The following is a 15,678-nucleotide window of genomic DNA, read 5'->3' on the forward strand; positions in this document are numbered from 1 at the left end:
TCTGGCCCAGCCTCAGCTGTTGAGGCTATTTGAGAAGTGAGTGAGTAAATGGAAGATCTCTCCCTCTCTCTCTTTCTCTGTTATCTTTTTAAAAGGTAACAATAGGTTGCTAGCCTGGGAATTATATTTTCACTGCCATGCAACTTACTTAAGTCTGTTTACCAAACTTATACCCAAGAACTATCAATTCTGTGTAATAGTTTTAACTTTGTACATAGATTAAATTTTTTTCTCTAGAAACAACTATTTTTAATATTTATTTTTTTGGTTTTTATCCAGGCTAGACCCAAAGACTTTTAGAAAAATTGACCAGGGGCAAGCATTGTGGTGTACCAGATAAAGCTGCTACTTGTGATAGTGGCATATCCATATGGGTGCTAGTTAGAGTCCCAGCTGCTCCATTTCCTATGTAGCTCCCTGCTGGTGCACCTAGGAGGGAAGCGTGCTGGCCCTAGTGCTTGGACCCCGGCATCGTGTGGGAGACCTGGAGGAAGCTCCTGGATACCGGCTTTGGCCGGGAGCAGTCCTGATTTGGATAGTGAACCAGTGGATGGATGACATTTCTGTCTCTGTTTCTTCTGTAACTCTGCCTTTCAAGTAAGTAAAATCACAAAAGTTGACCAAAGTAGAATTTGTGAAAACATTATATCTGTTACATGCTATGTATTTGTTGACCTAAGAATTATTTGAAATTTAACAATACAGACACACTCAGTCTTCATTGCTGAATCCTGTCCTGAAAGGGCTCCAGCAAATAATCATTTGGAACACTTTTGTTGAATGTGATAATTAGGACTTTAGTGTAACTCATTTGAACATTTGTTTCTGTTTTTGTTTATTTTTAAAGACTTATTTTATTTTGAAAGCAATGAGAGAGGGCATGGGAGGGATAGAAAAAGATCTTCTATTGGTTGTTCACTCTTCAAATGAATACAAAGTTTGGGACAGGGCCAAGCTGAAGTCAGGAGCCTGGGACTTCATTCTGGCCTCGCATGGGGGCAGCAGTGACTCCTGCCCTTGATTCATCTTCCCTGCTTTCTCAGGCACATTAGCAAGATGCTGGATCAGGAATGGAGTAGCTGGGACTGAAACTGGTGTTCTGATGTGGAATTGCAGGCATGGCTTAACTTGTTGTACCACAGCTGTGGCCCAAGCATTTGTTTCTGAAGTAACGTGTTTGTGCTCAATTTGTTGCCCCAGTGTTACTGCTTATTTATTTTCTGATCTTGGGCTGTTATGGAGTGCAGCCAGTGATGGTAGAAGTCTCTGCGAAGTCTCGCTTTATTGCTCCTTCACCTCTCTTTGTATACTCTTCTTCCCATGTTCTAATTTAGCCAGGTGTTGGATACAGATGATTCCACTTAGTCTAGGTGGTTTTAGCTACAAGCCCAGTTCCTGTTCCTGCCCATCCCAATGAGCACTGATCAACTCTTTAACCCATAACACTTAGGTATCAGCTCCTGCCCACCTGTGACTCACCTATAAACTGAGAGGGGAAGGTATTGCATTATTGTGTAACCACTCCCCTCACAAGCTCCTTTAAAAGGCCCCTGAAGCAGGCACTCACTCTCTTTCTGGTCAGGTGCTTCCGTTACTCTGGCACCTGGACTCTTGGCTGACCCAGGACAGGTAATCCCCTGAGCATGGTCCCTGTGTACTGCTTACATGGGACAATGGATATAGTAATGTTGTTTCTGGTTTGTGTGCTGTCAGGAGTTCCAGGGGAGGTGAGGACTAGCAGTAGTGGAATGTGGGCAGAGAAGCCAGGGAAAGGTGAACGACTGCAGCTTTGTAAGTGTGTCCAGGTTATTCGTTGCATGTCTCTTAGGATAACGTGTATTGTTGGGGAAGCTGGGACATAGGTCTTCAGCTTAACGAATGAACTTAAGGGTAATGACCATTTTTTCCCCTTTGGATTATTATTGGTTGGATTATGATTGGTTGGCTTGCCATATGGACTTGTGATTTGCGATTTCTATTATGCTATATTATCACCAAGCTTGGTTAATAAAGACTCCTTAATAAAACTTTAGACATGTCTGGTGTGATCTCACTTGCACCCCGTAACAGGGCCATTTACTTAGTTTCCACATCTGTTACGTGGGACTGTAAGAATCAGAGATATTAGTAATATTCTTAATATTTATGAATATTCTTAAAATATAAAATTATGGTCAATATCAAGTAAAACAAAATTTAGGACAATGATTTAGAAAATGTTAAGTACCTAGACATGCAATCTTTTTTGTATGTTGGGACTGAAAATGTGTAGAAGACTTGACCTCAGATGGTGTCCTCCGTGTTCAGGTATAGGAGTGGGAGGTGTTTGATGTAAATCAGTTGTTGACCAGTTCTTGATGAAGCACAGTAAAGGAAACTCGTGGGATAAAAGTGTCACAGATGGGAGTTCTTGCTTTCTGTAGAGGACGTGATGACTTGAGTTTTGGGAAGCCTTCCAAGAAATGAGTCATTTATTTTTATAGCCATCCCGTTCTAGCTTTTCAAAGTTTTGGGTGTATGAATTGGTGTCCAAAGTCATCTTTAAGAAATTTGCAGCGTTTCTGTGCATATTGTTCCTATATTGATTCTAACAAATGCCAGGCTGCAGAAATGACACTGCTGAAGATATGAACAAACAAAGTATGTGTAGTTCTCCTTACCCACTCTAGATTTCCTTTATAAAACCAATCCTGATGGGACTGAAATTAGTTTTTGCAGAGTATCCCTATAAAGAAGATAATAATTTAAAAATATTGGCTCAATGAAAATCTCAGAATATTTAATTGTTACATTTCTGTTATAATTCATATTGTTCTTCTTTCCTGAATGAACATAGTGATTTTATGATAATATGTAGACAGTTGAAAGGATGATTTAGCAGAATGTGCTCCATTTATAAGAAAACAGGTTTGAGATTTTTCAAACTTTATAGCAAAAGAATATTATAGAATTAATACTTTCAAATTGAATTAATTGATGCTTGAGACTAAGACCACCCATGCCTACTTGTGACTTTTCATTTGCCTTTACTTAGGTTGTATTTAGATTGTTGCAAGGTGATAATACTTTGAATTGGAGTAAACATTAGGCAGTTGCAGCCCAGAGAAGTAATGCCCTGCCCAAGATCAGTTGTCTAGTTGGTAGCAGAGTTAACAACAGACAGGTCTCACTGGACAAAGTTAAATTATTTTTTCGATTGCTTTGACCTTTTCCTCAAAGCAAATCATCTGGGTAAAAACCAAAAGTCCTCCATTTACCATCTGTGGCCAATGAAGAGGGTGCTGGGCTGTAAGCCCTTAACTGATCTGAATGCTTGATGGAAAAGTCAGGTCTAGAACGTTCTTTCGACAAAGCTGTAGTAAGAGTGTTTTTTTTTGCAGTAGGAACCCTGCCCTGATGTGTCTAAATCATTCAAAAATAGAGTTGTTTCACTGGTGAAGCTGCTGTTTTGTGTTCTGTATTTGCCCTTTGTTGTCTCTGCTAGTCTTGATCTCCATTCTGCTCTGTAAACTTTCCACTGTTTTCCCTTTTGGTTCTTGTTTGGAAGTATTGCCTTTGGTTTTTCTCTTTACCCAGTGCATTTTTCAATCATCCTTTTTAGATTCTTCCCATTATTTCAGAACCATGGCTGTTATGGGAATGAAGGCAGGAGTTTTGCCTCTGTGCTGGCACAGCATCAATCATTTGTCAGCTGACTGAGTGAAAACTTTTAAAGTCAGCAGAGGGCACTGTTTGTCTTTGATATTTTGAAACAAAACTTTAAAAGATACCTACTAGGAATTAGCTTTGTCTTCTAGCCCACTGAAAAGGAGAAGAACATTGACACCTTTTGCATGGCACAGTAACCAGCAATATCCACATCCCGCCCAAGCTGTTTAGAAACATAGAGAGCCAGTTGTCTAGCTGATTACCTTGGTTGTCTCTTATGGTGAAGTTAGGGTTGTTGGCAGCCTCGGGAGCCAAGCTGTAGTAGAAATGCTGACCATTATGTGGGTCATCTTGGTCCACTGCACTCACTGTCTGGATTAGCTGAGGGAGGGACATGAGATCAGGTGAGTTGGATCAAGGGACAAAGCATGAGAACCCAGGGAAATCTCAGGAGATTTTGCCTGAAGAGAAGGTCATTGTGTAACTTACCTGGAAAGACTCTGTGCCATCTCACAAATCCAGATTTAATTTCGGTTTATTGTCAGGCCTGAGCATGTGTTACCTAAATATCTCAGATTTTAGATATTAATATAACATTTCTGCAATGCTGCCAGCCATGCTCAGGCAGTGTAAATGAGAGACTGGGGTAAAGGACTCTGAGGTTCTACAACATCTAGCTTGTCTCTAGTTGTTTTTACTTACACTCAGTATGTTTTTGTAAAGGTTTATTTCATCTATTTGAAAGGCAGAATTATAGAGAAGGGGAGAGGTCGATTTTCCATCTGTTGGTTCATCTCCCCCACCCCCACCAAATGGCTGCCAACAGCGAGCGTTGAGTTAGGAGATTTTCTGGGTCTCCCTCTCAGGTGCAGGAGCCCAAGACCTTGGGCCATCCTTTGCTGCTTTCTCAAGCATGTTAGCAGGGAGCTGGATTAGAAGTGGAGCACCTAGAACACGAACTGGCATCCTAAGCAGTGGCCCTATCTGGTAAACTACACTGCCGGCCCAAACCACCCCCTTTTCTTCACCTAACTTTTGGGCAAATATTTTCAGGTGAATTTCTACCTGTGAGAAGTCTATTTGTGACCACTACCTAGAAGCAAAGTAGCAAACACGGTCACAATTGGTTGTGTCAGGCTAATGGACATCGAGTGTAGGAGTCTGGTCAAGGACAACCGTTGTTTGTGATATTAGGGGGACCTAGAAAAGGCATGGTGCACATTCATGCTCAGGGTGGGATGCAGAGCATGGCCTAGAGTGAGAGACAAAGCTTGTGTTGGGATGGGCAGAGTACAGGGTGAGGTGGCTTCTTCTTGAGCTGTTCACTAAGCTTTGACTTCTCTGCTGGTGGCACAGGCTACTTCCTCCTGTCTTGAGCCTCGCCCTGTAGATTTGTCACTACTGCTGTTCAAAGCTGGCTATGGAGCTGGCATGGTGGCTCAGTGGGCTAATTCCCTGCCTGCAGGTGCTGACATCCTATATGGGCATGGGTTTGTGTGCTGGCTGTTCCACTTCACATCCAGTTCTCTGCTATGGCCTGTGTAAGCAGAAGAGGACGACTCAAAACCTTTGGACCCTGCACCCACATGGGAGACCTAGAAGATGCTCCTGGCTTCAGATCAGCTCAGCTCTGGCCTTTGTGGTCATTTGGGGAGTGAACCGTCTTTAAAATTTTTTTTTTTGCATTTTATTATTATTATCATTTTATGATACAGTTCCATAGGCTCCTGGCATTTCCCTTATCCCCTCCCCAATTCCCCCCACCTAGTTCCTCTATATCATTACTAACATATAGTTCTTCATACACAGTCATATGTCCATTATTGCAGGCATGGACAATGGCAGAGAGTCCAGCATCCTATTGACAAGATATAGTGAACAGTTTCATTGTAAGTCCATCTTTGTCTGGAAGTAGAAATGCATACTACATTGTATCCTCACATCTGGATGTTAGTCTCCATTTCACAGCTACTGTACATCCCCTTAAACGAAAAGTCATAATACAAAATCAAAAATAGAAAGAAAAATAGAAATTTACAATGCCGTGAAGTTAAATGACATGTTACTAGATATGGCAGTCTCCACTACTTAGCTACTATACATCCCCTTAAATGAAAAGCCACAAACAAAATCAACATCAGGGAGAAGAAAGAACAACACCAAGAAGTTAAATAACATGCTATTAAATGACTAACGTGTAACTGAAGAAATGAAAATCAAGAACCTTCTTGCAGAAAGTGATGCTACTCTATGATCTACGAGTCATTGAATGACTTAATCAGAAGAAAGTGTTTTGAAGAGATGAAACTAACAGAAAACAACAAAATCCATGCTATCAGTTTCCGCTGATTTTTGTTGGTGAAGTGTGTCTCTTCTAGACAATAAACAGATGGGCTTTGTTTTTTAATACAGTCTACTAATCTATGACATTTGATTGAGCTTAATCCATTTACATTCAGAGTTTAGTATGTATGGGTGGTAACTTTGGTCCTGTCATTTTAGGAATGGGTTGTTCATTGGTTTAGTCTTCTGTTGTCATTTTACTGGGATGTTCTTCCCGTTTGCCTTTGGTTTTGTATGGTGCTATTCCTCTTCTCAGTGAAGAGAACATCTTGAAGTATCATTTGTAGGGCAGGTTTGAAAGAGGCAAATTCTTTTAACTTTTCTTTACTGTGGGAAAATTTTGCTTCATTTTCAAAGACAGAAGAAAGCTTTGCTGGATATGTTATCCTAGGCCGACAATTTTTTTCTTTTAGAATCTGGAATATGTCACTCAATTCTCTTCTTGCCTGTAGAGTTTCCTGTGAGAGATGATCTGTGAGTTTAATTGGCATTCCTTTATATGTCAATTGATTTTTTTCACGTGCACATTTAAGGATCTTTTCCTAATGTTCAGTTGAAGAGAGCTTGATAATCATGTGCCATGGTGAAGATTGCTTTTGATCAAGCCTGTTGGGAGTTCTGTGCCCCTCCTGGATCTTGTTTCCCAATTCTTTCTCTAGATTAGGGAAAATTTTGTTTATTATTTCATTAAATACATTTGCAAACTCAGCTTCTCTTTCTGCACCTTCTGGGACTCCCATAACTCTTATGTTAGGCCTCTTAATAGTGTCTTTCAATTCTTGAATACTTTTTTTGGCCTGATCCAGCTCTGCTTCCAGCTTCTTGTTTGCTTTCCCCTGATGACAGGAAATATCTTTCAACTCTGAGATTCTTTCTTCTGCTTGCTTCATTCTATTTTGGAGACTCTCCATTGTACTTTTAATTTGCTGTACTGTGTTCTTAATTTCTGATGTATCAGCCTTGACTTGCTTTATTGCTTCCTTAAATTCTTTGAACTCTTGTATGTGCTTCTCATTTTTGATCAGAAGCTTTAAAATGAGTTTTATGTATTCTGTGTTCCCCATTTTCTCAATGTCTTCCTCAGTTAACTCTGAGGTTGGCATAGGGTTTTGCTCTTTTGCAGGGTAGTTTTCAGTAATATTCATCATGCCTTTGTCTCTTCTTTTGCTCTTGGTCATTGTATTTCTGGTTAGCAGAGTCTTCTCCTTGGGGCAGATTTCTAAGCTGTGTCACCCACAGGTCTACAATGTGATTTTACTTACTGCGGTTGGTACACAACTTTTTGCTTGCAGCCACTTGTGCCACAACCTCCAGTGAGTTCCAGGTCTGGGTTTTTATGTTAGCTTCCCACCGTGCTCTCCACAGCCCCAGCTCCTGGCTCACCACTCTCCACCTCCTGTGATACCGTGCTGGGGTTGCACCATTGTCTCTGCAACCTTTCTCCCATCTCCGGTTGGAGCAGGTCCCAGGATTAGAGAGACACCAGGTGTCCTATATAATTAGGTTGTTGGTGGCGCTGATCTTGTCAGAACCTGTTGGATGTTAGGTCTGGGTGCCCATGGACATATTTTGACCTGTATGATGCCACAGTTGGTATTGTTTTTCCTGTGGGACCAGTGCAATCCACAGACCTCAGTGAGTTCTCGTGAGCTCAGCACATGAGCAGTTCACTGTTGTCCCCTGCAGTCCTAAAGCTATTGCCACAGTGTGCAAAATGGTGCCTGATGTACCACCACTACTAGAATTCTTGATCTGCTGGCCATCAGGTCTGAGGGCTACCCAGACCTGTCTTGGGTGGAACCTGTAGAATGCCACACTGTTGCAGTTCACTGAGTCAGAAATGAGTTCACTCCCAGCTCAGTGCATGCTCAGTCCTTTCCCTTGCCTTTGCCTCCTTATGCAAAATGGTGCCCAATTTGGCTCTAGGGGGCTGACTGGGCTGTGAAATCCACCCTGTTCTCGCACTGCCTGTCTGGGATCTGCTGCTCTATTTCTGCTCCTGGCCAGATCAAATGGACCAGCAGGACAGACAGTTCTTTGTCTGGATTCACCTCCCAAGCTCCCAGTGAAAGTCCCTTCCCACCTGGTTGCTGGTGGAGTTCCGCTGCGGCTGCTGTGGAGTTCAGATCGCCGTGCTGGAGTATCAGTCACTGCAACACCACACCGTTGTGTCTGCTGCTTTCCTGTGTCTGTCAGTCTCCAGGGACCCCTCTGCTGTTGTTCTGTCCTTTTCTATTTCCTGAAATATGTCCGCTCTGCTTCATCTTGATTAAATGTTTTTCCGTCTGTTTAAACGTGTCCTTACCGTATTCCGCCATCTTGATTCTCAGGGGGAGTGAACTGTCTTATGGAAGATCTTTGTCTCTCCTTGTCTCTGTAAATCTGCCTTTCCAATAAACATACATAGATCTTCCAAAAAAAAAAAAGCTGGCTATCACTTTGCCAGGTTAGGAATCAGGATATCAAGGTCAGCCAAGGGTAAGGGGTCTAAGTGGGCTTGTTTAGTTCATATTTCTCAATCTGTAAGTTATGGGAGATAATGTTACCGTCACAGTGTTCTGAGGACCAAATAACAAAGAGAAAGCTCCCAGCAAGGAACCTTCTGGCTTTGTTGCTCAGATTCTCTAGCCCTGGGCCTTCACCCATCTGTTCCTCAGGGATTGGCCAGTTATGGGTAGCCACCTTACTCATGGATACTGTGTCCTTACAGAACAACCCACAACTGATAACTTATTGATGTGATATTATAAAAGGCCTAGCCATGCCATCTCAGCTTGGGAAAACTGCAGTTCTAGGATTCTGTGTAAAGTCATCCAACATTACTGGTGGGTCTGTGTTGCAGCAGGACTGCCTTTGTCTAGTCCTGCTTCTTTTTATTTCTTTTTACATGCCCCAAGGGTCCTCCTTAGTAAACTCTTAGATCAGAACTTTTGCCTGAACTTACACCTTAAAAAACACCTCATTCAGAATTCCATTTCAGAGTGTATGTGCTGGAGAACCTGAATGTTCAATCTAAAAGCAATGGGAATGACATTGCAAGGAGACAGGTGGGTAGTGCAGATAAGTTAGCTCCTAGCTCAGCTGCTCACGTGTCCTCCCCTTTCCCAGCCTGTGGATAAAGCCTATACTTTGCATCTTGCCTGCAGTGCCACATATATAGAGGTAAGATAGTTCTCAAGGAATGTTAGAAATGGATGATTACATATAAATTGGCAAACATGGTTGGAAAAGTATTTCCAGAACCTGTGAATTTTGCGTCAGGGCTGTGTGGCTTGAAATTGAGGGCTGGTGGGTTGCGGGCTTGAAAGTATGAGTGAGTGGATGCCGCTGCTTTTGGGGTCTGGATGGGAGTACTACATCTGCCCCCCTGCTCTTATTCCACACAGCCCCTCCTGTCATTCAGTGTTCTGCTCGACATGTCTCATTCTGTCCTCACTGATCTTCAATGTGTCTTCCACCTTCCCTTTGGGCTTCCTTCGTGGCTAAGAGGAAAGCATATTTCCAGATGTGGCAGCTGGAAGCTGATGATAGCATGCCACAGGTAAACACAGGGAGACCTGACTCTTTATAAGCCAGGTGTTCTCCCTACGCTAGAGTTTGGAAAATCTTCACAACATTTCCCAGAACCTAAATCAAAGGATAGGTTTTGTAGTATCTTGTATCTTGGGCTAAGGTTGACAAATATGACAGAAATGTGGCTCATGCCCTGAATGCAAAGTCACAGATCAGCTGTACTTGAAAGCATCACATAAAATAGCCTGTTAAAAACCATATTTCTAAATGAAGGATGAAGCAGGAGAAGCGATTAAAGTGCTGTCAATTTGGAGGACTAGAATTCCTGAGGCCTTTGAAGAAAGGGAGGGGTTTAATTTACTGTGCTACTTATCATCCTGTTTATATTATAGATTAAAGTTAATCTTCTTTGTCATAAGATACTTATGTTTTGTAACATAAAAGGGAATGTATGTAATTTGTTACAATGCATGAAAAAATGTTATTAAAGTCTTGGAGCTGCTCACTCCAGACTCAGCTAGCTTGGCTCAGTAACTTCTCTTTTTGAAACTTGCCTTCTTGTCTTTGTTCATGTGTAAACACGTAGCACATACCCTTCTTTCTTTATGATAATGGTGCCCATTTCCTGTGCTGTAAGTTCTTCATTGTAATTTATTATCAGCTGCATAACATTTTAGGTCTTTCCAAGCTAGAAATTCAAAAGATTTGGAAGTGCAATTATTCTAGATTTGTTTGGAAAAACAAAACAAAACAAAACAAACTTCCAGGAGGACTATAAATCATGCATTGAAGAATAACCCATAGATAAATCAGTTGCAGTCAAAATCACCTGTGCCCCTGAAGGGCTGGGAATCTCTTTATATTTCCTGAAAAGATGTGTATTTATTTTAATCTTACTTGAAAATACAAGTGATCTTCAATCTGCTGGCTCATTTCCCAAATATCCCTAACAGCCAGGATGGGTAGGGCCAAGCCCAGGAGCTTCGAACTCCATATGGGTCTCACATGTGCGTGGCAGAAACCCAAGAGCTCAAGTTCTGACCAGCTGCTCTTCCTCTACATGGTCTGTCATTTGTAGACTCAGCATGTGATCGTATAGTTGATAATAACAGTTTCAAGGTGGGTAGATCCCTTAGAGAGGCTGTGAATACACCTTATACACGTGGCTGTGAATCAAGCCACTGTGAGAGCACAATTTAAATTACAAAATGCAGTGTAGGCTCATGAATAGTTATCCTAACTGTGGAAATACAGCATACAGAAGTTGAGGAATCAGTTTTATGAACTATATTTTCTGGAGTCAAAATGTCTTTGATAGCCAATCTGGTTACTGACAATCATTCAGCATGTTGGGTTAGCCACAGTGCATCGTGCCAGGCCCCTTACCTGCCCTGCCTTGGCATTCTCGCAGACGACCGTGTCGTGGAATCGGGGGAACTCTGGAGCGTTGTCATTCACATCTAGGACTTTGATTGAGACAGAAACACTTCCCACCTGGGAGGGGTTATCTACAGAAACACAAGGAAAACCAAGGATAAGAATTCTGTACATGGAAAATGTGGCCATTCTGGCTTTTTAAAGGAATCAGTAAAGCACATCGAAATGGTGACCCAAGCACAGGATACATACACAGGTTCCTACTTAGAATGTGGCCAGACATAAGATCCCAGAATGAGGCGGACAGGTTTGCTCTCCACTGTGAGAGGTAAGGGGTGAGACTTGAGATAGAGGGAGTATGTGTCACTAGAAGAACTGTAGAAAGTTGGCTTTCCTACTTCTTATTTCCTTTTCCTCATACTTTAAATTCTGGAGTTAAGCAGAGCCATCTGAATCCTGGACTTTAAAATAGCCCAGTTCTCACTGCATGCACACTGTGTGGCCCTGCGTGACCCTTCTTTCTGTGAAATAATTAGTTCTTTGAATTGTATTTCAACAAATTTCAAGTTATTTGTTGAAATATAGATAACACCCTTCCTCCCTTCTTTTAAAAGATTGACTTATTGGAAAGGCCCTTACAGAGAGGGAGAGAGAGTTACAGGTCAGCAAGCTTCCATGTGCTGATTTATTTCACAGATGGGCTCAGTGGGTGTTGGGTCAAGTCAGACCCGGGAGCTTGGGTGGCAGGAATACTAGCACGTGGGCCATCTTCAGTTGATTTCTCAGGCAAATAGGAAGGGAGCTGGGTCAGAAATGGGGTGGCAGAGATTCAAACCAGTGCAGATATAAGACTCTGGAATTACAGGCCGTGCTTAACCAGCTGGATCACAGTGATGGCCCCAGAACATTTATTTTGATGTGAGGCTAAGGGGCTTTTGAGGGATCAAGTATATCCCCATCCTGTCTTTCTTATAGTCAGTAATGGAGAAATGTATAATTCTGAAATGGATTTTCTGCTTGGCATTGCCACAAAAAGTCAATTTCACAGTACCAGTAGTGACCCTCCAAGAAGACAAAATAGAAATTAAAGACACGTTGGGACCAACCTTGTGGCAAGCTAACCCTCCACATGTGGTACTGGTATCCCATATGGGTACCAATTTGAATCTTGGCTGATCCATTTCTGATCCTGTTTCCTGCTAATGGCATGAGAAAGCAAGGAAGGAATGGCCCAGGTCCTTGGACCGTTGCAGCCACATGGGAGACCCAGAAGAAGCTCTTGGCTTTGGACTGGCCCGGCTCCAGCTTTTGTGTCCATCTGGGGAATGAACTAGTGCATGGAAGTGCTGTCTCTCTCCCCCTGCCTCCTTTATTCCCTTTTAATTCTACCTTTCAAATGAAAGTAAATAAATAAACCTTAAAAAATTAAAAACACAGAAAATGTGATAAATAGGTATGTAAAATCTCAGAATGTATTGTTCTTCTGGTTCATTTTTCTGTGCCTTTCAAAAAAATTATTTATTTTAAAGATTTATTTTTATTGGAAAGGCAGATTTACAGAGAGAAGGAGAGACAAAGATCCTCCATCTGCTCATCCATTCCCTAAATGGCCACAGCTGTAGGAGCTGGGCCAGTCTGAAGCCAGGAGCTAGGAGCTTCTTCCAGGTCTTGTATGTTGATGCAGGGTCCCAAAGTTGCTTTCCCATGCCACAAGTAGAAACCTTGATTTCCATTTCTTCCCTTATAAAATAAATTTTTTGCTATGAGTTCTAGAAACTTCCACCTTCTGTAATACATTTCGTTCCTGAATGGAGACTAATTCATTATGTTACTTACTCATTTCCATAGCAAGAACAGTGATATTGTGCCAAGAAAATTCTTCTCGATCTAGGGGTCTTGCAGTCATTAGAGCACCTGTTGTTATATCGACATAGAAAAATCTCCCAGGGTCACTGCTTCTGTCAATGGAGTATCTATAAAGACATGAAGCGTGTAAATGAGTTCATCTGAGACTTTCAGCTGCATCCTGCACAAAGAGCTGAGTGAGTACTATGTGGACAATCCCTAACTGCGCCAGTTCTGAGCTGTGAATTAGAAGATGGTATCTTCAGTTTTCTCACACTAACAATTAAGAGCCCCCTTCTGAAAACTGCAAATGGAAAGTATTACTGCTTCAGTTTCTTCACTGAAAAAAAAAATGGTAATAAAGAATCTGAGATTTTTAGGGCAGCTAAGCTATTCTTTTTTAAAGCTTTATTTTTTGGAGAGGCAGAGTGATAGGGAGGTAAAGATGAAAGGTGGGAGGAAGAGGTTGAGAGAGACACATAGCGCTCATGCTGCATCAGCTGGGGCTTAGGTAGGCCAGGCCAGAAGCCAGGAACTGCATCCGGATTTCTCACATGGGCGATATGGACTAAGACCTTGAGTCATCTGCTGCTTTCTTAAGGCACATTAGCAGGAAGCTAGATTGCAAAGGAAATAGCCAGAATCAGGCAAACCTGAGATTGGATGTGGGCCTCTCCAATAACTGCTTAACGCACTGTACCACAGTGCCCACCCATGGCAGTTGGAAACTATTCGAAGTTGACTTTGTGCTATTTAAAGCTTAAAACCTTGCATTTTGGAACACTTCGAATACTGACGTGTGTGTGCGCACACACGTATGTAAATTTATAATAACTTTCACGTGAAGGCCTTATCGAAGATTGATCTTAAGCCAGAAAATGGGTAAACATGTAGGTTAGTAGTTTCAGTCCTTGAAATTAGTATCATCCTGTTGGAAAGGAAAGCTTTGCACAGGCCCTTTGTAAAGTTGTCAATGACTCACCTCCCGGCCAACACAATAATGGTATTTATAGTTGAAGAGTCTTTATCTATGGAATGCTTTCAGCAGGATGGAACAGGTCAGTCTTGGTTGGTTATTGTAAATAAGCCTGCTTTTTATGAATTTATGGGGTGCAGCCTGTTGGAAAATGTCATGTAAGGTATGTAACTGACGAAGTAGAACAAGCAGATGTTCCATAACAAAAATTACTTTGTGTTCAGGTAGTGCACTTCACTCAGTGCTTCCCCCGCTTATGTTGGGCCTGGACAAGTGTGTGTCTTAAATGCAGGGAAGGAATGGCATTTCCAGGCACCGTATCTTGACAGTTTCAGATCTCTTTCAGGGAAGAGTGTTTGACATGTGTTTTACTGTTGTCTGCCTCCTTTGAGTCATCAGCGTACTTGGTCCTTAGTAAGACCTATCATTCCTGTTGAAATGTTTTGGCAATCCAGTTTCTTTGTGTTTGTTCATTTGGTCCTCATCTTGGGAGAATAAATAAGGGCTGGACGTAGGCTTAGTATGTTTATATAAGCATGATTGAGAACCGTCTTTGAGACTGTGAAGTAGTCCTTGGTGTAAAGGACAGCGTAATTTCATAAATAATCCTTGTATCTGTTTGTGGGGTATAATATGTTTCAGCACTTGCGTATACCATATCTATCACCGTTATCTCACATATTTATCATTTATTTGTCCTAAGAACATTTAAAATCTACTCTTAAAATTGAATCCCTGCCACCCATCAAAGCTAGCTTTGATCTGAGCCAGTCTCGGCTGCTTCAGGGCTTTGGGAGGGGTCAGCAGATGGGAGACCTCTTTCTGTTTCTCTGTCTACCTTTCAAAAAATGTGGCCTTTGAGCAGTTTTAAAATAATAGTACATCTTATTATTAATCATGCTTACAGTGTGATAAAAACAGACAAGCAGAATGCTTGCCGTTGTCTGGCTGGAACTCTGCACCGACCAGCATCTCTCCTTGTCTTGTCCCTCCCCTGTCCTCTGTTAGCCACCACTCTCTTCTAGGGGTGTGACTTTTCACAATTCCACATATAGGTGAGACAGGTATTATGTGATTTCTGTCCTGACTTACTTTACTTAGTATTTTGTTTTTTAAATGATTCATTCATGTCATCAAAAATGACAGATTTTTTTTAAAGAACAATTCGACAATTATGGTTTAATGTCGGACAGCATTTTTTATTGTTTAAACAAATTTTTATTTACTTGAAAGTGAAAGAGAGAGAGAGAGAGAGAGATTATATATGCCAGTTCACTTCTCAAATGGCTGCATGGTGGGGACTGAGCCAAGAGGTAGGAACTTCATCTGAGTCTCCCATGTCGGTTCAAGGGCGTGAACACCTGGAGTATCTTTCGCAGGTCAGTATCAGGAGACAGCATTATTTTATACACACGTCAAAATGGCAAAAAGAATGTTCTTATTTTGAGAAAATGTTTTAATTTATGAGAGGTAGAGCAGCAGATTAAGAGGGCTGGATAGAGAAGGGGAACTGCCATCCCTGGTTCACTGCCCAGATGGCTGTAATGACCCCGGCTGTGGCCGAAGCTGGGAGTCTGGAATTCAGTGCACGTCTCCATGGGAGTGGCAGAGGCCTAGTCGTCCTTGCTGCCTCCCAGAATCTGCCTTACCAGGAAGCTGGGATTGCGAGTGGAGCTAGGACTTGAACCCAGGCATTCCAGTATGAGTGTGGGCATCCTAACTGGCAGTGTACCCACCATCCTGTCTTCAGGTTGAGTAGTGTTTCGGTGTTCACAGATCACATTAAAAAATGCCTCTGTGGACGGGCCCCTTGTTTCTACATCTTGGCTGCTGGGAATAGTGCTGCAATGAACATGAGAGTGCAAATGCCTCACAAGCTGATTTCGGCCCTTTTGAATTTATAACCAGAAGTGGGATAGCTGGATCATAGAGTAATTTTATGTTGAGATTTTTTGGAACCTCCATACAGTTGTTCA

At 42.0% G+C, this 15,678-nt stretch overlaps 1 protein-coding gene and 1 long non-coding RNA gene across 2 annotated transcripts in view; one reads left to right on the forward strand and one right to left on the reverse strand.

The window, feature by feature from the left end:
* The window catches only part of LOC131482543 (uncharacterized), a 45,704-nt gene that overhangs the window by 16,099 nt on the left and 13,927 nt on the right, over positions 1–15,678 (forward strand). The window lies entirely within an intron of this gene.
* CDH20 (cadherin 20) overlaps positions 1–15,678 on the reverse strand; it is a 201,127-nt gene that overhangs the window by 7,059 nt on the left and 178,390 nt on the right. The window contains exons 8-10 of the mRNA XM_004579457.3: positions 12,718–12,854; positions 10,891–11,012; positions 3,912–4,029 (exon numbers count right to left, since the gene is read on the reverse strand). Of these exons, the coding sequence (XP_004579514.2) occupies positions 3,912–4,029; positions 10,891–11,012; positions 12,718–12,854 (377 nt within the window). The remainder of the gene's footprint in view (positions 1–3,911; positions 4,030–10,890; positions 11,013–12,717; positions 12,855–15,678) is intronic.

Source organism: Ochotona princeps, chromosome 18 (genome assembly GCF_030435755.1).
Source record: "Ochotona princeps isolate mOchPri1 chromosome 18, mOchPri1.hap1, whole genome shotgun sequence".
In the NCBI taxonomy this organism is placed as follows: Eukaryota; Metazoa; Chordata; class Mammalia; order Lagomorpha; family Ochotonidae; genus Ochotona; species Ochotona princeps.